The sequence below is a fragment of the Acipenser ruthenus genome, chromosome 4, assembly GCF_902713425.1.
Source record: "Acipenser ruthenus chromosome 4, fAciRut3.2 maternal haplotype, whole genome shotgun sequence".
Classification (NCBI taxonomy): domain Eukaryota; kingdom Metazoa; phylum Chordata; class Actinopteri; order Acipenseriformes; family Acipenseridae; genus Acipenser; species Acipenser ruthenus.
Genome location: NC_081192.1, coordinates 48,398,597 through 48,425,511, shown reverse-complemented (window position 1 = coordinate 48,425,511; position 26,915 = coordinate 48,398,597). Strand labels below are relative to the sequence as shown.

General features: G+C 37.7%; 1 protein-coding gene across 2 annotated transcripts in view; it reads left to right on the top strand.

Moving 5' to 3' along the window:
* The first annotated feature begins 1,621 nt into the window (after window positions 1–1,621).
* Window positions 1,622–26,915, top strand: part of fam171a1 (family with sequence similarity 171 member A1) — a 53,686-nt gene continuing 28,392 nt past the window's right edge. The window contains exons 1-3 of one of the 2 annotated variants that reach the window (XM_033998484.3): window positions 1,622–2,000; window positions 20,474–20,701; window positions 22,177–22,269. In XM_033998484.3, the coding sequence (XP_033854375.2) occupies window positions 1,895–2,000; window positions 20,474–20,701; window positions 22,177–22,269 (427 nt within the window). In that variant the 5' untranslated portion in view covers window positions 1,622–1,894. The remainder of the gene's footprint in view (window positions 2,001–20,473; window positions 20,702–22,176; window positions 22,270–26,915) is intronic. The other variant, XM_033998483.3, reaches the window with a different exon arrangement.

Genomic DNA, 26,915 nt, shown 5'->3' with positions numbered 1-26,915 from the left:
GACAAAATAATAAAAGAAATGAAAAAAAAGTCCAAAGCACACTGTTTTGGCCGTGTACTACAGCCAACTAAGTGCAGTCTCTGGTTTCTTTTTTGGTTCTCTTAGTCCCGCTTCTCTTTGGCTCTATTTTGCTGCTCCTTCTCCAATTCTCTCTCTGTTCTTCAGCTCTCTTTCGTCTCACACCACAGAGTTCTTCTCAGCAGCACTCTTATACCCCGTCCCCGTCCCCCGTCCCCCGTCCCCCGTCCCCGTCCAGGCCACGCCCCCGGTGCACCAGCCACCAGTCCCAAGCATGCACGGCTTCCCGCTCTCGAGCCCTTGATTGTTGCAACATCTTATCCCCTGATTTGTGACAATAATCTTGTAACTGGGTCCTGCTCGCAAGGCAAGCCGAGCTTATGATTGTGGCGATTCTCCCGTTCCCGTCTCTGAAGTGCCTGAGCACCTGCTGCAGTTGAACCTTTGACTCTGGGCGCACTGTCCAGCTGCCCACCTGGATCGTCATGGTCCTTCTTTGCTGCATGGGCAGCAGCTCCTTGGTGACTGTGCAGAGCTGTACCATCGTCTGCTCGAGTCGGACCCGCCCCTGGATCACACTGGGTCGCACCAGCGTCACCGCCAACCCCATGTCGACCAAGGCTGTGCATGGAACCCCCTCCACTCGGACCGGGTTGTAGCAGGTCCTCCACTGAGGTCCTCCCCACGACCATGCTGGGCCCTGGTGTAGCTGTGGTGCTGTCAGCTACTTATGGGGGGAATGGAGCCCAACTCTCCCAGCTGTACTGTCAGGCTCCCCTGGCTGTCGGGGCTTCTGATTTTTGATTTTATCCAATAAAAAAACGATAAAACACCCCCAACACACAAAAAAAAATTAAATCGATGTATAGCCATAAACACCTGAAAAATAGTGGCAATGGTTAATCAATTCACATTGACCACCCCTTTCCCATTAGAAATAAAAGCTACTACCAGAAAAAACGACCTTTCCCAGTGCAACTGGGCAATGTCAATCTTTCCTGACTTGTATCTATCATTCGTTCTGAATACTACCACCAACTACTGAGTGGCAGTACACTGCTACACTAAAACGAGATTATGGGAGTGGAGGCTTGTTCGCGGAATTTAAATATGTATTACAGTTAAGATACGGAGGATTTAAAACAGAATTGCAAATTGTGGCGAAATGTAAAAATAATGTCTACACACAAAAATCCCAGAGGAATGTGTTGTTACATATTGTGACAAAAAAACGCCCAAACATTTTGAAAACACTAATTTCATACAGTATATAAAAAGCAAAAGCACAGGAAAATAAAACGATTTACATACAACTCGAAAATAGCTAAAAATAAGCACCGAAAATGAAATTAATAAAAACAGAAGCCCTATTTATAAGCAAACCACGTGTTCGCCTGACTGAAGTTTCAGAACATGGAAATGTATATTTGTCAGGTATTCAAATTCTTTGACTCAGTGTATGTTCTCTAGTCTTTCATGATGAACTATTAATGTGGCTAAAGGATTCATAAATAAATAAATAAATAAATAAAGTAGCGATAGTCAGATTGGATTTGCAAGGAAGAGTTGCAAGGTTCGCTTCATCGCCAGCAGGTGGCGTCTGTTCCTCGATTACTGTATTTCCGATGTGCTGTGTTGGGAAATCCTTAGTAACGAAAGAGTTAACGGTGGTGCCTCTGCTATGGTTCTTTTTAGGAAAAGCGCCTGAGAGACAGAGGGATGCCGAGCTAGGATAGGAAATATAATACTGCAGATCACTCTGAAGGAGGAAAACGCAACATGGAAGGCTGTGGAATGTATCGCCTCGTTGCGGATTTTATTTGATGTGAATACCTGAAATCAAAAATCTTGATATACATTTATTTAAAGCTGAATAATGCGGCTGGAAATGAGCAGGTCCGCAGCCCTCCTGCTCTGTTTACTGGGCTGTAATGTCTGGAAAGCGGTAACCAAAACCTTGCAAGAAGAAAACGCTGCTAAAGGTGGGTGGAGTAAATTGTTTTACAAACAAATACATTGATAAACGGGTATAAAGATATCAACTATTAATTTATTTTAACTTGCATGTTTGAAAAAAGAAAAAAATGCAAAAGGTGGGTGGAGTAAATTGTTTTCAAACAAATACATTGATAAATGTGTATAAAGATACCAACTATTAATTTATTTTAACTTGCATGAAAAAATAAATAAAAATGCAGCACAATTAGCTACTTGTGAAAATGTAGTGGTAAAAAAGGGGTTTAATTACATGGTGTTGTATAAAGTCTGAAAAATACACATGCCGCTGGCTTTAAAAAACTCAAATTCGATATAGTTTTGGTGGAAGTGGAGCTAGTGTTAGAAAAAAGCTTCTATTAAAGCTACTGTCCTTTCTCCCAACGTACTTTCAATGTTTAAAATCAGCCAATCAGTGCTTTTCCAGATCCATCATCAGAACTACAGTCTGAAAACACTCGAGTTGCTGATTATATCAGTACAATGGGTGAAAAAAGTAAAAATAATAATAGTAAAATAAATAAAACAATTGGATTGTACACTTGATAGAGCTGAGATAGACCCCAGGTTTGGCTCAAATGTTTAGTGGTGAAGAAATGTTTGTTTTTGTTTTGTTTTATTAGATTCTTTGTTTTAGTTTTTTTTTTTGGTTCATTGCCGCAGCTGAATCTGAATTTGAATAAGAACAGCGCGTGAAGCACAATACAATACTACATATTTACTGGATTTTAATAATACTATATTACAATGTATGTGCTAAAGTTAAATGCGCGATGTTAATACAAATATGCACTGATGTTGTACATTGGTAAAAATAAAATAAAATAGATACTACACATGTATCATCAGAAATCTTCATTACCGCATCCATATTTCTTTTTGTTTAACCAAATCCATACACACCGAAGAGGATGTTTTCAAGGAATATCCATTCATATTACTGGTAATGCATTAAAAAAAAAAAAAAGTACTGTACTGCGTATTGCACTTGGCGGTTCCCTCACAGCACTGCAGCAACGGTAGAGAGGTCATATATCTTCCTGTGGGGGTGTGGAAACATCCAGATTGCATTGTTTGAATATATTCAAATGAATCTGAAATAATGGGAACACAGGCGAATTGTATATTCTTGGGTGTGTGTTTTATTAACGTGTCATTTTTTCTCGTTGGTGGATATCCTACACAACCAGGAGGTGAATGTTAATATCTCAGAACAGTATTTCAGACCAGTACAGTACTGGTACTGTGGTTCCTTACTTTTCCACGGTGCAAAATTAACTGCCCTTTTTGAACGGGTAGGCTGACTCACGGAATCGGGAATGTCATGTAAAAGTAAATTAAATGGAAGGCCACATGGGATGCGAGTTTACAATCATGCGTTTGTGGTAATATTGTACTACTATGTGCAATCACTACTACAATACATAAACTACAAAACAGAATTAGCTGTTTTTTTTTGTTTACGTATTTTAACGCTATAAACTTAGTAGTTATATTTAGATGGCCAGTATATACAATGTGTGTTTCAATTTTAGACATAAATCGTTTGTCACCTAGGCAGTCTACAGGAGCTTGTTTACATGCAGTGTGGGGTCTGTGTTCTATCTGTCAAACATGATTCCATAGAAAGAAGGGAGCAGTAATCCTAAAATAAGTCAACTTCACAGATTGGAGGTACAGTACAATAAAACATACAGTACAAGTAGTTTTTTTATAATGATGCTAATTTATTTTGCAACATTCATATAAAAATCCACAATGGCATTTTCAAACAAAAAAAAACAATATTTATTGAGAAGTGATTTATGTAAACAATTCATTGTTAAAGAATGCAGCCTGGTTTAGGTGCCAGAATGGAAGACAAGTACATTGTTCTATTGCTTCCAATTCAAACAACAAACTGTAGAGTTTAGAAGTCAGGTTTTTTTATTTTTTTAATGTAACCTGGTATGTGGTACTACATAGTAAACAAATGCACAACTACTGTATCAGTAAAAAAGAAAAAGTAATTTCTTTCAGTAGCATCAGTTGTGAATCGATACAAAAATCAAAATACGTGCCAGAATAAACATCATAAACATCTTTCTTCCTATCTGTTGAGTCATACTGGAATCTGAGTGTGGCATTAGATATGCAGAAAACCTCTCTGTTATTTTCGGAGGTATCCTTGATGAGATAAAGCCCTTGGAGCAGATGGCTTAGCCTTTCTATTTCTATCATCTGGGTGAGCAGGCTCCTCCCTTGAAGTGATTAAGGCAAGTGGTGGCGCTTGCTCCCGATAGCTTGGAGGACTGTGCTAATTAATCAGTGCTGCTGGTGGTGGGGGGGGGAGGGGGAGGGGGGGGTGATATGTTAATGTAAGGCTCAGGCTAAACTATCACTGATTGGAACACAGTGCCGAGAAGCATGATGAAGACTGAACTTCTAGCCCTTTCTAACTTCAGCTGACTACCTGTGCATGCTGTATTGTCCTTGCTGAACGTCATGGCAACAGCCATTTTATTAGATGATACATATCAACGCTCTGTGTGTAAAACCAATCCATTAAAAAGGTGCCTTTTCTGAACAGCTGATTATTTTAGGAACATATTTATTGCAGACATACAGAATAGGGGCAGGACAAAATTCTAACTTTATGATGGGTTGGGTTTGGGGACTAGCCTGGGTTTGGACAACCCTGCCCTATACAGGTAGGAAGGTGCAGGTACACTAATTCTGTGTAAAAATGTCAGATTGCCTTTAAATGGTTGATTGCATGTATTTAATGTACAACATACAGTACTGTGCAAAAGTTTTAGGCAGGTGTGAAAAAATGCTGTAAAGTAAGAATGCTTTCAAAAATAGACATGTTAATAGATTATATTTATCAATTAACTAAATGCAAAGTGAGTGAACAGAAAAATCTAAATCAAATCCATATTTGGTGTGACCACCCTTTGCCTTCAAAACAGCATCAATTCTAGGTACACTTGCACAAAGTCAGGGATTTTGTAGGCATATAGTCAGGTGTATGATTAAACAATTATACCAAACAGGTGCTAATGATCATCAATTCAATATGTAGGTTGAAACACAATCATTAACTGAAACAGAAACAGCTGTGTAGGAGGATTAAAACTGGGTGAGGAACAGCCAAACTCAGCTAACAAGGTGAGGTTGCAGAAGACAGTTTACTGTCAAAAGTCATACACCATGGCAAGACTGAGCACAGCAACAAGACACAAGGTAGTTATACTGCATCAGCAAGGTCTCTCCCAGGCAGAAATTTCAAGGCAGACAGGGGTTTACAGATGTGCTGTCCAAGCTCTTTTGAAGAAGCACAAAGAAAAGGGCAGCACTGAGGACCGTAGACGCAGTGGTCGGCCAAGGAAACTTACTGCAGCAGATGAAAGACACATCATGCTTACTTCCCTTCGCAATCGGAAGATGTCCAACAGTGCCATCAGCTCAGAATTGGCAGAAAACAGTGGGACCCTGGTACACCCATCTACTGTCCGGAGAAGTCTGGTCAGAAGTGGCCTTCATGGAAGACTTGCGGCCAAAAAGCCATACCTCCGACGTGGAAACAAGGCCAAGCGACTCAACTATGCACGAAACACAGGAACTGGGGTGCAGAAAAATGGCAGCAGGTGCTCTGGACTGATGAGTCAAAATTTGAAATATTTGGCTGTAGCAGAAAGCAGTTTGTTCGCCGAAGGGCTGGAGAGCGGTACACGAATGAGTGTCTGCAGGCAACAGTGAAGCATGGTGGAGGTTCCTTGCAAGTTTGGGACTGCATTTCTGCAAATGGAGTTGGGGATTTGGTCAGAATTAATGGTCTCCTCAATGCTGAGAAGTACAGTATTTTAAATGGATTGCCTACTTCATTTCAAGTCTTTTTACTCCATGTTAGGTGATCTGTTAGTTTTTTGCTGGATTAACCTGTCGTGATTTAAGATTCTATTCTGTGTTTATGTATCCGAGAATTAACTGGGTTTCTAGTCATTATTATTATTATTATTATTATTATTATTATTATTATTTTTAACAATTTATTTTTATTCATTTTCCAATTTTTTTCCCAATTTTGGAATGTCCTGCTATTATTCAAACTGGCTCATCGCTGCAACCCCCGAACTAACTTGGAAGAGACAAAGATGCGCACTTGCGTCCTCCGAAACGAGTGCCGTTAGCCGTCTGCTTTTTTTCGCTCTGCAAGTGCACCATGCAGCCATATCCAGAACTTGCAGCTTCGGAGGACCATGCAGTTCTGAATTGCGTACAGGCCGGCCTGCAGGCGCCCATCCAGCCACAGGGTTCGCTGTTGTGTGGTGAGCCAAGGACTCCCCAGCCGACCTGACCTATACCCCGCCCGAGCAGTGCTTGACCAATTGTGCACGGCCCCCAAGGAACTCCGGTCCACGTCGACAGTGACATAGCTTGGATTCGAACCGGCGATCTCCAAGCTATAGCATACTGCATTCCGGGCGGAGTGCCTTTACTGGATGCGCCACTCGGGAGCTCCCATTATTATCATTGTTATTATTTGACACCCCTGTGTGGTGTTCGATGGCCAAAGTACCTGTTAAATGCTAATTTTGCCCTGAAATATCCAGGTTTATGTAGTTTCACATTATTTTAACCCCTGGACATATCTGTGATACATATCTCTTCACATATCCATTTTACTTCATGCTTATAAATCATTTGATCTAATACTGCATGACATGCCACCAGGCATGCTTTGTTTTTGTTCACAAAACTCTTATTTCTAATTTAGTGATTGAGGTTTTTTGTTTGTTATTGAAAGAGCACACAAGTACCATAAAGGTGCCTTTATGCTCTTACTGTTACTATAAGACGGTGCGGTATATTAAGCAGTCTGCATTATTTATGAATCTTGGTGAGGAAATCTGTTTAGTTGCCTTTCTTTAACTTCTGTTTATTCTAAATAGTGAATGGTTAACACAATAACAATTTAGAGTTATTGTCATTTGTTGCTGTATTCTTTTCTTCAATGAAATGTCTGTTTGATTGTCTACTCTAGACTAAGCCACTGATCACTATTATGTTTATCTAACTGTACCAATGCTAGGTATTTGTAAAAAAACAAAACAAAAAAAACCTGCACACAATGAATTCTACACCACCAAAAGGTTTGATCTATTGCTATGAATACATCTTAAAATAGATTCCTTCTCATTTTCTGTTGTGCAGTGTGCACCACATGGGTCTTGTAGTAACATGCAATACAGTTTTCAAAACTCGCTGTATTACTGGAGGCGTAAGTCCTGGACCTTCTGCAAGAGAAAGCACAAATTTGAGAGCAGTTATTTTTTTCTTTGCCAGTATAATGAAAATATTAGAGCTGTTGGTGTTTTTACTGTGAAATGCAGTTTATTGTCCCGTGGGGTGGTGGAGGCGAGTAATTGTCTGCTATCTAGAATTACAAAATGGCCTGGCAAGTACGAGGAGGAAGCATGTATCCCAGCAACTTAAACAACCTTTGAACTTAGTAATTCAAGGTTTTCCAAGGTTGTATTTTGGTTAAAACCTACTTTTGAAGTTGTATCTCACAGACTAAGGTGACATGGGGTCAAAACAGTGTTAATGGTCTGTTTTTTAAATACCCATAACATGGTACCCCAGAGTGTGTAATTCTGAAGAGATGACAGGGTTCTAACTAGAACAAAAAAATGTGAGCACATTACCCCAGTGTTAGCAGCCCTCCATTGGCTCCCTGTGTGGTCCAGGATTGACTTTAAGGTCCTTGCCATTACCTATAAAGCCCTAAATGGTTTGGCTCCAGTCTATTTGAAGGATCTTTTAGTCCCCTATGTTCCTGGGTGGCCTCTCCGATCCCAAGATGCAGGGTTGCTGACTGTCCCAAGGATTTTAAAGCAAAAGCCAGGTGGTAGAGTGTCCAGCTATAGAGCCCCCGAACTCTTGAGTGCTCTCCGTTGTTCAGTGAGAGACGTACCGACTTCGGCAGTTTTTAAAAGGAGATTAAAAACTCACTTTTCCTATACATCTTGCACACTTTAAACCCGATCTTTTGTTCTGTTTTATTCTCTTGTTTTACTGTTTTTATTATACTTAATGTTTTATTGTACTTAAAGGTTTTTCTTCATTTAAGTGCCTTGAGATGGCTTGCCATGAAAGGCACTCTATAAATACATTTAGATTTGATTTAATTTCAACCCAGTGTTGATATTACACGAGACCCGTGACTCTGTATACTCGTCATGCAGCAGTGCTTTTACCAATTGAGCCATTCAAGGACCCTTTTTCATTCATTCTTTACACAAACTATAAACCTGGGTGGTGTCGGTGCCAAAAATAACCTGGTAGGGTAAAGGAAACGGTCTTGCCCTCGAACAGATTCCAGTTCAAGGGCCTAGGCATGTTTCAAAATTACATTTAATTCCTTCCATTTTTAAATGTTTATCTGTAATGGTATCCTACGTTTTTTAAAACAGAAACAGTCTTGCCCCAGAACCCCGTTGGGAGCCCGAATTCCTTTTGGATAAATATTTTAGTACATTTCAAATTCTGCTCTGTGTCGAGAAGATTTAATGATGAATATTTAAACTGCTTTCTTTCATCTGATTGCATTCACATTTTGTTTGATTTGAAATGAATTTATTCACAGCATCCTGTGGTTAACGTTTTCTTTCTCTGCCCATGAGTTAAGACTTTTTGCAGCAGTGACATCTTTTGCATTTGTCTGGAGACTGGTACGCTTGGCTAAATAGCTGCTGACCAGAAGCGTTGCATGTGAATCAAGAATAATTTACAACTGCAATCCACCTGGCAGCATGCCACGGCTCATATATAGTTATACTGTATACTATTTTTATACAAGATTTGCAAAACCCCATGAGTGCAGGGGAGAGCTTGTGCTGTTTGAAATGGACTGTGGCTTTAAATGATGTACTGTAGGTGTGTATTTTGTTCTGACCTGATTTGGTAATTCAGTTGACATGATTGGTGGAATGTTTAAAATCACTTCCAGTTCATTAGCACAAGTTATTGAGAGTATCCTAACCTTCAAATATATGTTGTCTGTATGCTGCGCTTTGTTTTTACATGTACGTACAGAAGGTGACAGATTTTGTTCACGGTAATGATGGTTCTTTTTGTATTTAATGTTGTGGCGGGGATAAATTCAGTCAATGATCTGAAAGAATGTATAGGGGAAAGTGGGACCCTGGTATTGAAATAATAGATGTTGCCAGTGTTTTGAACATGTTTTACGCAAACTTTTTAGGAAATACTGTTTCAGTGCAGTTAATTTACCTGTAGTCTGAATTGTGATGCTGTTTGAAGGGTCATACGAAATTGTAAACCTTTTTGTTATAAGCTATACTGTAGTAGTATCACATTGGTACTTCTTATTTTTCAACCCTTAACAATATTGTGACTATTGGTATTAGTAAAGCTCATAGACAGGATGCAGGTCTACAGTATCTTGCTTGACTAGCTGAAGTCGTGTGTCAAAAGTTTAGTTACAGTAAAAGTGCAATAAATTAAAACAAAACTAAATGTACAGTAACTGTAAACCTACTACAAACACATCCACAATTGAGATGAAAATATCTTTTTTATGCCTTTTTATTGAGGCGTTTTGCATTATAGTGGATAATATCACGGTGCTGACGTACACAAAGATGTCAAGGAAATGTTTTGATAGTGACTCACCAGGTGTGTACTTTTAGTCACAGTTTACCCAAGTTCTCAGTTGCCTGATCGGTCCAGTGAACAGATTTATGTGCTGCTGTTGTAACCTAAGACTTGAAATGACTTGAGGGCCACTTCAAGGCTGTTAGTTGAATTTTAAATTTTGAAAAAGTCAAGGAACTGCTATTTTATTTGCAACTTTGCAGTTGAAAGTTAAGTTTTCAAACGTACTGTATATAAAAGCATCCTCTTCCTGTTGCAAAATAGATTTCAGATCTGCCAAAAATTGAGTGAACTGATGGTAAGCCCTTACAACAAATCAAATGAATTTGATTAAAAACATAAAAGGGACTTGCTGTGCAGAGGTAAGCACAATACAACTGGATAAACTGTAACTTGGCACTGACCATTAATAAACCTTAAAATAAATCAGTTAACCAGTTTAGCCTATTGGTTGACAACAGAGCAATACACAACCAGGTTTCATCAATGCTTTGCCTCAGGAAGCACGTTCACAGATTCCGATTAGTATAATGTATAAAATTATTTTTACAATTTTTAAACACCATGACTAGACCCCGTTTCAAATACAGTATATTGCATGACTTCGTAAATAGTAGTCATTAACCTAGGGAACACTGTCCCATCACAAGTTTCAGCCACCCTGCCCATACTTAGACAGCAATAACAGTGTGAGGATCAACACAGATACTGTAGTACTTCCAAGAGTGCTACTCAAACGTAAAGTACACTGCATGGGTTATAATGTCCTGGCTTACTTTTATGTTGTACAGCGTTTCCCGGATTGTGGCCAAATAGGTCGCATTGTTGACAGACCTCCAGGAAATGTTCCTATTTGTTTATTGCTTGCTTCAAATTAAACTCTTGAATGTTTTGGTGTTCAGCAAACAATAAATTGATAATGCTTTATAACTCCTTGGGTGCTTTATGATGCAATGCAGCACTGTGGGATTCAAATAAGATTATTTGGATCCGTGTCTCCCAATATGCTGGCAGTTGGCTCTGAAGTCTTGGCTGCATCTGGCTTAAATTATTTGCATGGATATAATGGACGATTATGTATACTGTTAATTTTTTTTAAATAATTGACATCATTTTATTATCTATTGTGATATGACCCTAACCACTAATTGGATCCATATCCAGAAAGCAGTTTTTAATGAGCTAGGGGGTGTGGGGGTGTGTGGCGGTGCAGTTATTGTGATTCACTACAGCTTTCTTCTGTCAATGACAGTTTTTAGGACACTCTAAGGTTGAAATGGACTAGTACCGAAACCCAACTATAAAGAGTTTTGTTACGAAGGTTGCTGAAGGACCAGAGTACGGTGTTGGAACTATTTGTATTCTAGAAATGAAGTAATATTTAATACATTACATTATTTTGATGATGGAGATTGAAATATCTGTCTGAAATATATTGTTCCACCTGCACTGCCTTTTCACCTCTAGTCAGTATGGAAAAGCTCTTCTGTAAACTGTGTAATTAATGAAATGGAAGTGTTTTGCTCTAAAGACCCTTGTAATTGATTGGTATCTGCTTTCCCAAGTATTAAGTTGATTATACACAGTCAATAAAATGTATGACACTGTGGACCTCCCTTGTGTTAAATGACTAGCCTCCACGTTCCCAATGGGAACATCCAAATTCCAGCAGTGCTAAGGCTGTAGAATGAGGGAAGAGATCAGCATTGATCAGTCTTGACTTTTATTAACATTAACCACATTCAGCTCTATGGTGCCATTCTTGCACTATGATGTAGTGACCTAGTATTTAAGAATTATTTTAACAGTTGCTGTACTACAAATGACCAACAGAAACAAGCAAAGAATCCCTTGTGGAGACACAGGGGCTTAAACAATAATAACATTTTGTACGGAAGGAAAACTTTAAGTCGGTAAGCCCATTTTATAGCATTTTCGGGCTTTGTAATGCAAAGTAATATATTTGCCTGTAGGTACACCCTCTTGATGGTTGCTGTCTCATACTGTAATGTGGGTCTTTAAACGAATGTATTATGATTTGTTGCCACTATGCTATGTGAATCATTGATTGGCTGAACAAACTGTTCAATTCCAATTGAGTGTGAGAAGAGGGTTGGAATGTCATTATTCCAGTAGTGTGGGTAGAGGCTTGGAATGTCAGTACTTGTACAGCACTGGTAACTACATTAGGGTAGACTGGGCTTTAGTTCTGATTGTACCTTTGATTAACCTACTTCCAGCGTTTCCTCTAAGCTTTTTAGATAGAGAAACTTGCTGTTTTGACTGAGAGGGTAAATTATCAGTGAGAAACTTTCAGCAACGCATGAACCCTTTTAATATATTTTTGTTGCATTATACAATTTTGAAACAATATTCCAACACAAGTATCTCAACAATTTTACAATATACTTTAAATTTAAACAAGACATTTATTGTGGCTCTGCCTCTGATTTTGTCATCCTCTGATCCTATGCAGCCCTGTCCGTTGTTATCACAGATATAGACTGCGTGCTTAACTGGTGGCCTGCATAAAATTGCTTTATACTACTGCATAAAACACTGGCATCTGCACTGCCTTCAACTGTAACCATCTTTAGGGCTACTAATTGTTCCATTCTTGGGAATACCAAATTCCGTTTTTCAAAAATGGCCAATTCCATTTGTTCCCACTTTTTGTCAATGTATTAATAATTAAATATGACATTTGAACATAAATATAATGTTGCTAGTTAAAATAAGTAAATTAATAAATATTACAACAATTCTTTTTTTTTTCAATCAGACTCTTGTTGCTGTAATAGTAAGTAAAGCACCTGAAGACACTTCAAACCTGTCATGTTTATAAACATCACTTGGCTCATTGCTGGCATTAAAATAAGCAGGAAAACCTAAGAATTATATTACAACAGTTCAGAAAACCAAATGTCCAGCACAGTTGTGAGAATCATATTTACAGTCTTCCACTGACACAGTAGTTCAGTCTACAAATAAAGGTGTTTTGAAAAGACCCATTTAGCTTATTGCTGGCATTTATAATAACAATAAAAAATATGAAACAGTTTAGTAACAGTCCAGCAGTGTCATGTGAGAGTAATCCTATGTACAGCACTCCACAAATTAAGTTTAGCGTTTTACTGGCATTACAATAACCTGAATAAAATATGAAACACTTATAAAGGTGTGTTGACTGACTAGTTGCTCTAAAACAGGTTCACTGCTATGTATTGCCCGATTGTACATTAAATATCACCCCTTTTAATGTAAACACATAATTAATCCTCTCAATTGTTTCTTTCCTAATTCAGTGTTATTTGCAAGATTTAACAAGAGGCGTGTCTCCAGACAGAATGTCTTTATGAAACCAACGGTGTGTAGTGTAGTGACTACATCCTTTACACATTAAAGTGATCAATTCAGGATTGTATAGCTAGAAAAATAGTTTTGAGCTCATTTCTTCGTCGTCAGAAAATATCATTCAATTAAGAAACGGTCATGGTTTAAAATTGCTAATTATATCTTCAGTAAAGGCAGGTAGCATGGAAAGAAATAAACTAAACAATAATGAAATACGCAATTAATTTAGCTTACTTGGGAATTATACAACGAGTTAAAAACTGTAATGTTCATGAGCAGCACCGCGCAGCACTCTCTATAGAGGCTGAATCCAGACACCTGCTTTGCCCACCCTGTACCAGTAGATTCGCTGGTGCCTGAGCGAGTTCTGCATGAGGGAAATCAGAGAATCAGCTGCAAGACAGACTGCAAATATGCTTATATTAATGCTTTGAGAATGCTCTCAAAATAATAGGTTTACCTCGAGAGGCTGGAGTCTCCATTTGAGGTTGATATTCATGGTAATAACTTGCCAAAGTTAGTAAACTTGTAGAAGGTTGTTGCCAGTTACTGTGAAAAATGCATGCATTATTAGCCCTAGAGGGAACGCTGCCTACTTCACTGTACTTGTGGCTGCACATTTAATTGGATTACATCTTAATACACGCTTTAAGGTTTCTGTAATCCATTCTTGAGATGGAAGAAGACTAAAATCAGATATCCATCTATTGGTATCCCTTAAATTAGGGCAACTTAAATCCCAGTTTAGCGCTTAAAATGTAGATTTAACTCAAGCATGTGTTCAATTAATGTGGATGTGGCTGTGGTTGTACTCCTTATTATAAACACATGCTGTGAAAGATTGCGATGGTGCTAGAAACTCTCGGTCTCCATAAGTATTGCATTTTAATTCTAAAAAAGGAAAGTCTAGGCTACGTAAAAAAGTTAAACTTTAGTCTGCCTTTTATAGCATCTTATTTGTTTGTGTTTTTTTGGCTTTGTTTGGTTTTTTATCCCTTAGCCAAAAAGCTTGGACAGCCTGTTTGAACTACCATACGGTATTAGGCTGGCTTAGAGAGCCTTTTTGAAATATCAGCGTAATCAATGTATGGATTGTCCTGCGTTGTATTATTGTTGAAGGCCCCCTTTTTCCTCGAGGGGTTATTTGCCTGTTTACTCCACTGATTCTTCAGGATTTTTTTAAGAATGTTTTTCATTTTCTATTTGAGCCCATTCCACTCCTTTTAAATATAGGCTTATGCTATCTAATGATTTTAATAAATCAGTGGAACACTAAATCTATATTTGTGATTAGGAGACATTTGATGGCACCATTAAACCAGTTTTTGATCAGTTGCATATTTTTGTCAACTGACTTTATGGTTTCAAATAACTGGTATCAAACGTTTCTTGGGGGGGGAAAAAAAAATGGTCTAGATAGTGACTATATAACACAGTTTAGAATACTGGAAACATATTGCTTATATTGATGATGGATAATTCTGGAGACTAACACTGTATTTCTTTACAGTAATACAAGTCGTTACAGCTTCACTCTTATGAAATAAAATAACAATTGACTTGCTTGCATGCTCTTGGTAAATTGGTTTCAGATTTAAGACATTTTGTCTACATGTGCTTCGTGGGATCATTTTCTCTTTCATAGAATGCTGGAACTACAGTATGAGGGTCATCTCAAGGTGATTTCACAAATAAACGTACAAGTTGCCCAGTTTGTAACTTTTTTTGTTACAATTGTGGATAATGATGAAACCGCTGAGATGCAAGATAACCAGGTTCCAATCTGAACTGGGCTGTCTGCCTGGAACAGTGGAAGTCCCCATGTGAAGCTTATAATATGATCAACATTCACTCAAGTTTTCATAAATGCCTATAGTAGAATAACTTCTTATCTGGTGACAAATGGTGTATTTGAGACTGAATGCAGTACCCTGGAGCAAAACCACTAAAAACAAAATTAAGTATTTTAACACACAGATGTGTGTTATTGGATTTACATTTACATTTCACATGATATTGCACAAGTAATCTTATTACACATCTAGAGTTTGAACTTGCAATATGTCTTCGCGTAGCTAAAACTTTTGAAAACTGAAATAACTTTGTTGAAACAAAACCACTTTGAGATTAAGTAGGATATCCTGCTTCAGTTGCTTGTGTCTGCAAAAAAAAAAAAAAAATGGGTCAGTGAAATGTTGTATTACTGTAGCTTTTATTAGGCAGCATTAAAATAAAATCATATTCAAGTTGTCTGACTCAGTGGTGATTTGTGAGCTTGTGACAGTTACTGCAGCAGGTTAATTGAATTGTATCAGAAGATTGGTAATTTAAACAGACCCCATGTTTGATTCCAGTGTCACATGATCTTCATGTGCCCTTTGGAAACATGTCCCAAATGTAAATCATACTCTGTGAAATTGTAAATAAATGTTTGCTGAAGATTGGTGGACAATCTTACAGGATCCCCACAGCATCCCCAAAGAATATCAGTCTTTTTTTCTTATTCTCTGATACTCTTGTGCCAAATGTAGTGTTTCATAAGTCTTCTATTGTATTTGTATAACTTCCCCTTGGAGCAGCTGAACTCTTCCTCACTAAAGGAAACTAACCACACCACTGTATTAAGAGTTGCTTCATTTGTTTACAGCCCCAGCTGGTACTAAAACTTGCACAACAATGCTCGTGCCAGCCAAAATATTTTTGAATTTTCACAGTTCTAATAATGTGTCACAAAGAAATAAGTAGCGTGTCATCACTTTAGCATAAGCTGTAATATACAGTAGCTAATGAAGTTTGACTAGTTTAGAATGCTGCAAAACAACTTTTCGCAATACATTTTTTTGCTCAAAGCACAAAAGCAACCAGCTGCTTACTTTATGAAGACAATCTACCTATACCTGAGAGAGGCAACCAGCACTTCTCAACCAACCTCCCTTGCGATCGTTGACTTGCTTGTCCTTTAGTAACACATTTTATATGAATTGTATGAGGTATATTGTTTAATATATTTACAGGGTAGTATTGTTTGCACTGTTTACCTTCAAGGGCAACAGTGTCCATGATTTGCCTTGTGGCTATGAAAGTCACTTTTGTACTGTTTGCTATAACATCAGATAGGATAAGAGTCACTTATATTTGTTTCTTTATTCGTTTTTTAATAAACCTAAGGAATCCCCTTGGGGGTCGGTACATGCCACTGTAAGTGTTTGAAACTGTATCATTGGATGTGAGGCTGTTGTCTTAAGGGTCCCATGGAGCTGAAGGGCATGCCAATGGATCCCAAGTGACACAGTGCAGCTGCAGTTCAGATTGAAACATTAAACAAAGGAAATGATGCAAAACTATTAGAATGTGCCTGCTGGCTATTTTTTATGGCAATAATGTGAAAACTTTACAGCTCAGTAATTTGTGTAGAATTTAATGCAGCGTTGTTAACAGTGGTCTTTTTCAATTGCATTGTCTTTTTGGGGCACTTTCATCCTTGGGTATCATCTTCCACTTGCATCTAAAACAATACAGTAACATTAATTAACTACGTTGTTATTATTAAGCCTTGTGTAAATCGTGATTTCACGGACTGCTTGGAAATCGTGAAATTAGAATATTGAATTTTCTTCAATATTCTTATTAAAAATATATAGGGACTGGGGCACTTGTCAGGATAGAAGGGAAAATGAATGGTGAATGGAGCAAAGTACAGAGAAGTCCTCGAGAAAAACCTGCTGCCCTCTGCAAGAAAGCTGAAACTGGGACTGAAGTTCACCTTTCAGCATGACAACGACCCAAAGCACACAGCCAAAGCTACACTGGAGTGACTAAGGAATAAAAAGGTAAATGTCCTTGAGTGGCCCAGTCAGAGCCCCGACCTAAATCCAATCGAAAATTTGTGGCATGACTTGAAGATTGCTGTCCATCAACGCTCCCCAAGGAACTTGACAGAGCTTGAACAGTTTTTTAAAGAAGAATGGTCAAATATTGCCAAAACATAAACATTTCATCTACAGCAGTAATGTGCAATGTTATGTTTTGCATCCTGACAGAAATATTCCATTAAGAGAATTTTGTGGACTCTTTTGAGGAGACATCCTCATCATCGATTTCAATTAGGTTTATGTCTTCTACATAACCTAAATCAATTTCTGTCACTGCTCGAAACAGATTGCAATTGTCAGATCTCAAGGCATAACTTATCTGTGGACCTACAGTTGATTGTAAGGAGATGCATGTATTGTACCCTCTGTTTGTTTAAAACCAGACCCCTTAATCATTAGCTACACAAATCTCAAACCTAATATGCCTTATCTAAGAAGCAGTAAGTACTTGGTGACTATTTAAAAAAACTTCATTGTGCTGCATAATCTGTGATATGTTGTGATACAACAAGGAAGACGATTCTTGAAAATTGTAGCAAATGTTGACAGTTTTTAAAAGACTGCTTATTTGCGCATTACACCAGGCCTTTTTCTGTAGCGGGTCTAATTAGCCCAAGTGAACTGAAGCCTTACAAATTCTTGCATCAGCAGGCAGAATATAAGCCACTGGTTGTGTGGCATGTAATCATTAGCTTTCCCCAGGGATGTCTGGAGATGTCAGTAGGAAATTTCCCTGATCCCTTCTTTGCACCTGATCTCTCTTCAGCTATTCCTGGTGCAATTCATTTCTTACAGTGAATCTGCACTGGTAATGGTTTGCGTTAGATTTTGTTTTAATAAATGGAATATAAGCCCTCCTTTTTAAAAGATCATCAATGACATGAGAACCCTTTTCACCTCAGTCAACTAAGGTTGGAACAGTCATTTTTGTCTGTCTTGATTATTGTATTAAAAAAAAAGACAAGTGTGTATCCACCATTTCAAGTTTATACTGATCGTTTTAGCCAGTAACCAATCAGTAACTAAAAATGTTAGCACCCAACCTTACAGCCCAAGGCATGTATTGTTAATGTTAATGTTAATGTCCTTCTGAATGACCTGTCTGCAGGGACCACTTTGACCTGTCTGCAGAGACCACTTTGTCTTGACTCGCAAGGTTGTCAGCCGATAAAAAATGTTTTTTAAAGCATTGTGTGTTACACTAAATTTGAAATGTGTTCAAGGAATATACAGTACCCAGAGAATTTATTTTGCACAATTTGTTAGTTTCACTCTTAGGTCTTTCCACTACTTCGTTCCATTTTTATTTCTAAAGTGCTACAGTAGCTTTTTAAATAACCGGGTTTTCTTACTCAAGTTCGAGATGTCAAGATATAAAGACCCAGTCATAAAAAGAGAGTTCAGCTGTGTTATACTGTATGTCATGATGGGTACTGGCTATATATATTCTGCGTTTTCTCATTTTTACTTTTGCATTCCTAACTGAAGTCTTAGGTAGGTCAACAATCAGGATTGAGTTGGGAGGGATTCAAAACCACAGGGCTAATGTCAATCTAAGCAGTTCAGACCGGGGAAATAGAGTAGAATAATTTTTACCTGTAATTTGACAAGTATATGGTCCAATACCAATTACACTGAAGAATCTGGAGACTGAAAAAACAAACCGCACAACCTCCAAAATGCGATGCTGGTTATTAACTATTATTAATTTTATATAATCAGCAGTCAAGGGTTTCAAGCCGTCTGTCTCAAATGTGTAACTGGTCATACATTAGGTCTTGGTTTGCTCAGCTGGCATGTAGTTTTTTTTAAATTATTTTTTTATTGAATGGATCCTGGCACAAAATATTGGAATTTACTTCTTGTTACAGAATATAATATAAGGGATGTATGTCTAATAAGAGCAATTGTTGTGGAATACTGAGGTGCCATCCAAAATGAACTTTAGTACTGTAATTGTGAATGTACAGTGCAACTTCCATGGGTACTGCAAGCAGCCTTCAAAACCAAAAGCAGTGTTTTGAGAGAGTGTGCAGTTGTCCAGCCAATTGTCTGCTCATTGATCAATGGAAAAACACTTCTGACAGACAGTTTGAACAAAGCAGGCTGCTTACAGTAGTTAGGTGACTGGGGTTTTGTTTTTCCAGCAGTTTCCTGAACTCAGAAGAGGTTAAGGCCAAGGGCAGTTTTTTGTTGCGTGTTAATGAGCAGACAGAAAATGCTGAGGATGCCTATTGTCTTGAAAGGCCTTCTGATAGGTTTTACTTTGTACATTCTTATGCAAGATTGGAAAGTGAACCTGAGAGATTTATGAGACGTGTGTTTTCATGGCTAGCCTTGGCCAGGCTATGATGTGGAAATTACTAGAAAAGACAAGGATTGTGTTTCAGAATGTTTAATTGGTATATTATTAGTTTGGCTGATTCACAAAATAAAGTGATTAGTTAAGTAATGAGACTCATTATGAAAAACGACTTCGGTCATAATTGAATTGATTACATTTGTAGAGAGAGAATTGTTGGGTTTGTGGTGTGTGTTACTACAGTATTTCCCACAAAGTCTATCTTCAATAATAATTAAAAAATAAATAGTGGGGGATACTACAGTAGATTTATTGTCCCTTTCCAGAAAGCACCGGTTGAAGGCTTGGATTACACGCAGACTGATTTGGTGAAACTGCCAATAGAGATCTTGTCTACTCAGACCTTTTATCTGCTCTTTGTCCTTTTAAAGCTTGGTTAATTAAATATGGGGCTTATTGCAGTGGAAAAAGGCCTCACTTTAGTGAGAAATAGATGTGAGAGCTATGATGATTCTGCAAGGCCATTTTTAAGGCATTGTTTAAATAAAAGGAAGTTGAACCTTTCTCCTGAGGTCCAAATAGATGGGTGATTTAATTTTGTATTCATTAAGAGTCGCCAATTATGTGTTGTTTTTTTGCCCGTCCCCAGTTTGGTTTTGCACAATCGTAGCGTTTTACTGAACTGGAGAATTTCAGGACAGATCATAACAATTTTAATAACTTATGGATTATTGTAAAGGCTGATTTTGCTTTGAGGCAAAATACCCCGGAAATGCTGTATCTGTTCTAACGTAACGCTGACATGGTTGATTCGCACAGGATTAAAGACACGCAAGATATGATCATTTTAATTTTTGTATTACACGTATGCCTACAATAATTCCTACAGTGTATATTACTTGTATTACAATGTTGTTATTGTTTTACCTATTTTTCACTTAAATAATAATAATAAAAAAAACACAGGACGCATGAGTTTGAATTTTACAGAAGGTCCCAATGTCCTGTAAAAATTCTCGGAAGTCCTCTGAGAATTATCAGGGTGAAAAAGACCATTGTTCACACGGGACAAAATTGTCTGTAAAAATTCCCAAACCACCTGTTTTATGTGGTGATTTTTAGTCCCATGCGAATCAGGCTTTAGGCTGTGTTATATTAAGGAGAAAGTCTGATAAGGGGATGTTAGCAGGATTGTCAGGATGCATTTAGGGCCTGAATCAAAAACATGATTTAGATTTTATTTATTTATTTTATTTATTTATTCTTGCAGAGGTTACACTGAAAGTCCACGTAGGTGATGCAAGTACTCATCAGCCCATAGCTGGAGCCACCATCGAAATTTTTATCAACCAGACCTCCCTCACCTCAGAAACCTCGGGAGCAGATGGCAACGCCTTTATTAAATTTAACTACAGAGTCGGCACCCTATTGATTGTCACGGCAACCAAGCAGGGCTATGTGCCAAACTCTGCACCATGGCGACCAACCAGATTACCAGGTATGTACTGTGTAACCAATAAATAAATGATATTGTGTTTGTCCAGCAGTTGATGTACTGTAGGTTCTTTTATTGTCTTCAGTAAATTGCAATAGTACATAAGCATTGTGCAAGATGATGATATTAAAAAGAAAAAAGAACAACAATTAACCAATAAAACATTACAATTGACCAAACCTTTTTTTCAAACTAATAGACTATTCAGTTGTTTTTTTCTCTTTCCAATGTTATAATGTCCCAGGCTGGCTGATGTGCAAATCACTTTTTCCCCTGCTGAAAGAGCATCCGAGGCTATTTGAATAGAGTAGATTCATCATTTAATAGGTGAAGCTGGATTGATTTTGTGAAAAGCCTTTTAAATTGATGGATTGTTTTGTGTTGACCATAAATTTATCACTTAAAATAATCTGTCTGATACATTGGATATTTCGCTTAAAAACAAAATAAAACAAAACGCTGTCATAACAGCTTCACAGGAACAGCTTTTGTTTCACGTTAAACAATTATACCATCTGTCAAGCCTTAAGGCCCACTGTACCATTTTTTATGCTAAGATCTGTTTGCTGCCATTGAAAAACTGCTTTCTACCATAGTTGGATATCAGGATTTTATTTGGTATTCAGGCCTACTCTGTAAATATGTAGTATTGTACATCTCATGTCCCAATTGACAATATAGGTGTTTAACTTATGAGAGGATGTCTTAAAAGGAACATCGCCATCTTTTGTTACAGGATTAGATCATACATTCAGTTCAGTCTTTTGACAACCACTGCAGTGCATTTTGTCAATTAACATGACTTGTGACTAAGAGAGAAGTAAGCCATGTAGCTTTGGTCTTTTTATGGATTTTATTGAATGCATTAGGCACAGAAGTTGTATGGGTGGGGTCAAATCAGACTCCTATCACTGGGACTATTTAGAGTGCAACAAACAACAAAGTGTATTGCCATCTCATTAAAAATGTATTTGCCCAGAAATGTTTGTTCATAGACTTAAAATAGCTCAGTGGAGTCTGTAAGCTGCTCTTTATTGAATGATTAATAGTAATGTAGTGAGTGGACTAATAGGCATACTCTGGTCTTTTATAAGGCTTTGCCAATAAAGGGGGGGTACTATAGATACTGTATTAAAAAAAAAAGAAAAAAAAAATCTGGTTATCTCTTACATATAAAGTGTGTTGGGGGTTCAGGCTCGTTTGTCAGTTGTCATCCTGATGAATGAGAATGCCAGAGCTAATGAAGTTCAAGTTCAAAGGTTATTGATGCAGTATAGCTGCCAATAAAGCAGCTGTAGTTTTAAGATACAACAGTTTTAACGCAGTCATCTCCTTCTTGTATCCATCAGTGGGACTGTGACCTGCAGTGCTTTGAATATTTTTATTTTTTACTGGCGTTATGTTGGGGATATCAGATAAGGCACCATGTGGTTATTACTGAGTACTGGCACTACTTTCTGCTTATGTTTTATTTCCAGTGTTTTCATCTTTGAGCCTTGACTTGCTTCCTGAGAGATCTGCTACATTAATGGTGTATGAAGACATTGTCCAAATTGTCTCTGGATTTCAAGGTATGTATCTTTTTAAGATGGAACCTTGTTCATTTTCAGATTCTCGCCATTTATATAATAACCTTGAAACCCAACAGCAACTACAATTGTAACTCTGCATTGCATGTAAGTTTCAATTAAAATTAATAAATAATTCCACTACAGCGTAGCTGTTTGTCTTTCAAGGTATTGTTTTTCAAATGTATTGGTAACATTTAAGTAATGTACTTGTTGGATTCTGTACTGGAATTAATACATGATATTAAGTTAGTGACTGTTGTATTTTTTTTCAATCCCTACCCATAGTGTGTTGGTAACCTTGGGTAAGTTTTTCTCCAAAGTGACAAGAATAATTAGCATCAGGCGGAATTTCTTGGCCTTTATTGCCGTCACATAAAACGTCTTTCCTCTGGTCTTGAGAACACGATGCAGCATTGAATACAGAGGGGAATTCCAGTCCTCCTCTCTAGCACTCCGGTGAACTCAAGGGGCTTCATAGAAACCAATATATTTCACTTGTAACATGATTACAGAGTACATGCTTTAACTGAAAGCTAGCGCTGATTGTCGTATTCACCAAGAAATTCACTGCTGAAGAGCCAAGAAGTTCAAATGTAAGTTGGTTTTTAATTAGATGTGCATATAGTATTTAAACACCTCCATCTGACCTGATATCACCCATACCAGAATAAATATATGATTGATGGAAAAACTTGAATTTACATTGAATTAACATACCTGATTTTTCCAGTTTAATAAGTTAGTTGCAATAAAGCCTCAAATTAACTTTCTGTACACTTTGAAAACCATGAACTGCAGCTGCAACCTTAGTATTATTGCATTAACTTTTTATTATCTAAAATGCTGCATTTTACAAGTACACAATGCTTCTCGATTAATAATATATTTAGTTTTGGTTAGATTTAAGTTTAAAACCAGTAGTGCTTTCTGGAAGGAGTCTATGTACAAGCATCCAGCAAAACTCAGTGTGGTTATTATTATTTATTTCTTAGCAGACGCCCTTATCCAGGGCGACTTACAATCATAAGCAAATACATTTCAAGTGTTATACTGTGATCTTAAGATGATCCTGCAAAACTCAGTGTGGTTTTGTTGTGATCTCAAGATGATCCTGCAAAACTCAGTGTGGTTTTGTTGTGATCTCAAGATGATCCTGCAAAACTCAGTGTGGTTAAACCGACAGCAGTTGTATTCTGTTTTCTGCATTCTTTTTATATGTGCACTACAGCAATTAATCGGGTTTTGTTGGAATACAAAAATGCTGCAGTTTCTGTTAATGAAGAACATGCAGAAAATCAATTAAATCTCGAGTGAACAAACTGTGCTGTACCATCTGTTTCTAAATGTTGGTAATATGCTGTTCTTTAAACATAAAATAGCTTTTAGATAAGGCTAAAGGTTCTCATTCCTTTTGTCTTTACAGTTAATGGCAAGGGTTTTCTCATTAAAAGGTAATGGTTGTGTTTTTTTTTTTTTTTTTTTGTTTTTTTTTTATGCTTATGCAGCAAGATAAGAATACTTAAATATCATCACGACTGCTTATCAGGCTAGCTGTAACTGAAGTTTGTTGATGCATAAAGATAATCTGTAGAAGCAGCAGAGGCCAGGGCAGCACCAGGCATGCTCAGATAAAGGGAATTGCTCTGGGGAGTAAAGCTGTGTGAGTTGATCACGGCAATGAAAGTTGTGCTAGAGGCTTATTTGCATATTGACCTCCAACCGCTGCAGATGGGGCATGATATGCAGTGTGTTATGAGATTGGTGGTAGCCGCAGATGATCAATTGAATGCAGCTCTCGAAATGCTGTTATCTTGGGGAGCAGTTAGGTAATTGTACTAATTGTATTAAGTCTTGCATGGGTACAAAGCCTGTAATTAGATGAGTGCTTGTAGAAAAAAAGAGTAGGGTTGTATTATTATTATTATTATTATTATTATTATTATTATTATTATTATTATTATTATTATTATTAATAATAATAATAATAATAATAATAATAATAATAATAATAATAATAATAATAATAATAAAAATAATAAACTATCACATTATTATTATTTTCTTAATATTCACTTTAACAATACTTAAGCACACAAACAAATATATCAACTTTAAGCTGTACAATAATGGATAACCAGTGAGTGTTCAATTCAATGGTACTTTAGGCTTTTGAAAGGTAGTAATAAGCAAAGCAACTGCAAGGTCCAGGTAGTGCAAAGACTATGGAAAGTAATTTATAAACAGATAAGTAATTTCTAGAGGTAAACTGAGGAATATTTAGTTTGCATTGGTAGACAGTGATTACAGCGTCTGTTAAGGGATGTCAAGAAATGTAGTAAGATTTATGTTCTTATTAAGATCAGAATAACAAACTACCCTCAGTTGCCTCTTCAGCACTATTAAAGGTGTTGTTAATTAGCTGCTGCATACAATACACCAGTGCACTGCATTACCTCATTTAGCACTGAGTAACTTTACTGAAAAATTAAATAGTTTATAAAAGTAATTAGAAAAAATGTTACTGTTCTGGGTGGAGTTGCAGAACCTTTCTGCCATTTTGAGTACAGTTATCTCTCCTGCATAGAGGTTTGCAGGGTTGAAAGAGTTGGTAAGATTGCTTACAAGGGCTGGCAACCTGGGCCAGCAAATCAGATGCCAGTGCCAGTTTGATGTTTGTTTGGACTGTTCTCACTGCTGCTAAAGAGGGAACTATCGTAAGTAGACTTGCAACACTCATTTATTTGTGCCAGTGATTCAATGTTCTGCCGGCCACCTTTTCCAGGCTATTAACTCTGCAAAGCTGGCAAATGTGTAGGCGTAAACACTAGTACCTGTACAGCAGCTGTATTATGTGTTCTCGGGGGATGTTTTACTCTTTATCTGCCTTGTCATCTACAAAAGCATTCATAGGATTTGGAGATCACCATATTCTACCAGATGTGTTCTACTGGATTCATGTTGGTTGGTTGATCTTGCTCCTGTTTTTCCACTGAGGGTGACAGTGTTGCAATGTATTGAGTTCTGCAAATGGATACTTGTTTGGTTTGTTAACTTGCTAAAACAGGGTTACATCACTGTTTAGGCATCCAGTAGTAGGCTGTGTCATAACATCACAGCAAAAGAAATTTGATGGGGAAACATTTTGCTTTATCAGTTAACCCGAGAGACTGTTGCATTGTAAAAGAGGTTCTCTCAGAGCAGATGGCTTTCTATTTTTCTTTATGGTCCAGATATCCAAATCAGCCTTCACAGGCTGGGGTTTTCTTTGATATAGTTATGAGAAAACCTAATTGAAGAAAAAGTTTAACTTTTTATATCCTGGAGTGTAATTGTATTAATGGATAACCACAGGGTCTACTGATAACCTGCCAGTGACTAGAGTAGATGATCACTGAGGCGATAACCTGATTGTTTTGCTTCATTGGCATGTGGCTCACCTGGTAAAAGCAGGTGAGAAACAGTCACGGGAGCTCAGGTTTGTGTCCTGGCTGTTCAAAGTTGCTGGTCTTTGCAGGGGATTCCGGAGAGAGTGTTGCATTGGCTCTGCTGCTCCTGCAGGTTAGGTAGGCAAAAAAACAAAAGGGACTGTTTCTCCTCATTGTGCTGAAGCCAACCCTACTGGCCAGGCGCCTGCTGAGCTCAGGCAGACATCTGCAGGGCTGGCCTTTGTTATCCAGAGGTCAGTAGCTAACTGACATCCACTCTGTTGTTCCTGGGTGTAAAAGAGGAAACTGGCTTGGTCCTGGGATTGGAGGACGCCCACTCGTGTTGCGCCGTATTGAGTTTTCCTGTGACGTCACTGGTTGGAGCGCTCGACCGGTGGATTTGTAAACAAAGATGCCAAATCTCACAGAACACTAGAGCTAAGTGACTTTGAAGAGCTAGAACCTATTGGTAAAAACTTTCTGTATGAATTTGAGCCAATTATAGGCCCTATTGAAACTGGAAGAAAGGAAATTCCTGGGACTCTGATCCAGATAGTGAGAGAGATCCGGATCCTGACAGAACAGCACAAAATTTCTGTGCAGCTGCTGTACCTGCACAGTAATGCCGACTCGTGAGGAATGTGTTTGTTGTTTTGAAATTCCTCGCATATAGCACAGAATTCCTGTAAAACTGTCAGGCCAAGGTCCACCCTGCATCACGTAAAATTGTGTGTCTGGATAGAGAGGTCCTGGATACTGCACTGCTGCTTTTTACAGGCATCCGAGCTGACTCTGTACGACCTATCGGCCGCAGGTATCCTGTGTTTGTATTTATGTGTTTCATAATTCTCGTGCGCATTACATTATTATTACTATAATAATAATAACCCCTCTTCGTAGGTATTACATATATGTAAACTTTAATGTTTTAAATTAAACTAAGTATATTATATATTTTTTTATTATTTTTAAAGTTTTAGAATTTGTTCCCCGTGGCTATAGTTTCTTTCTCACGAAACGACACCGCTAAAGCCACCTCTTTTCCACCTTTTGAGTCTTTATTGTCACTGTATGCCGAAGCCTAAATATACATGCATACTCCTAGTTACCGGAAGTGCTGTTCAGATATCTGATTGAAAATAATCTCCTTTGTACACAAACACTTTTCCATGATCGGCCAAAAATGAGCCAGGATCCAGTCCTGTGTTTTTTTAAGTTTTT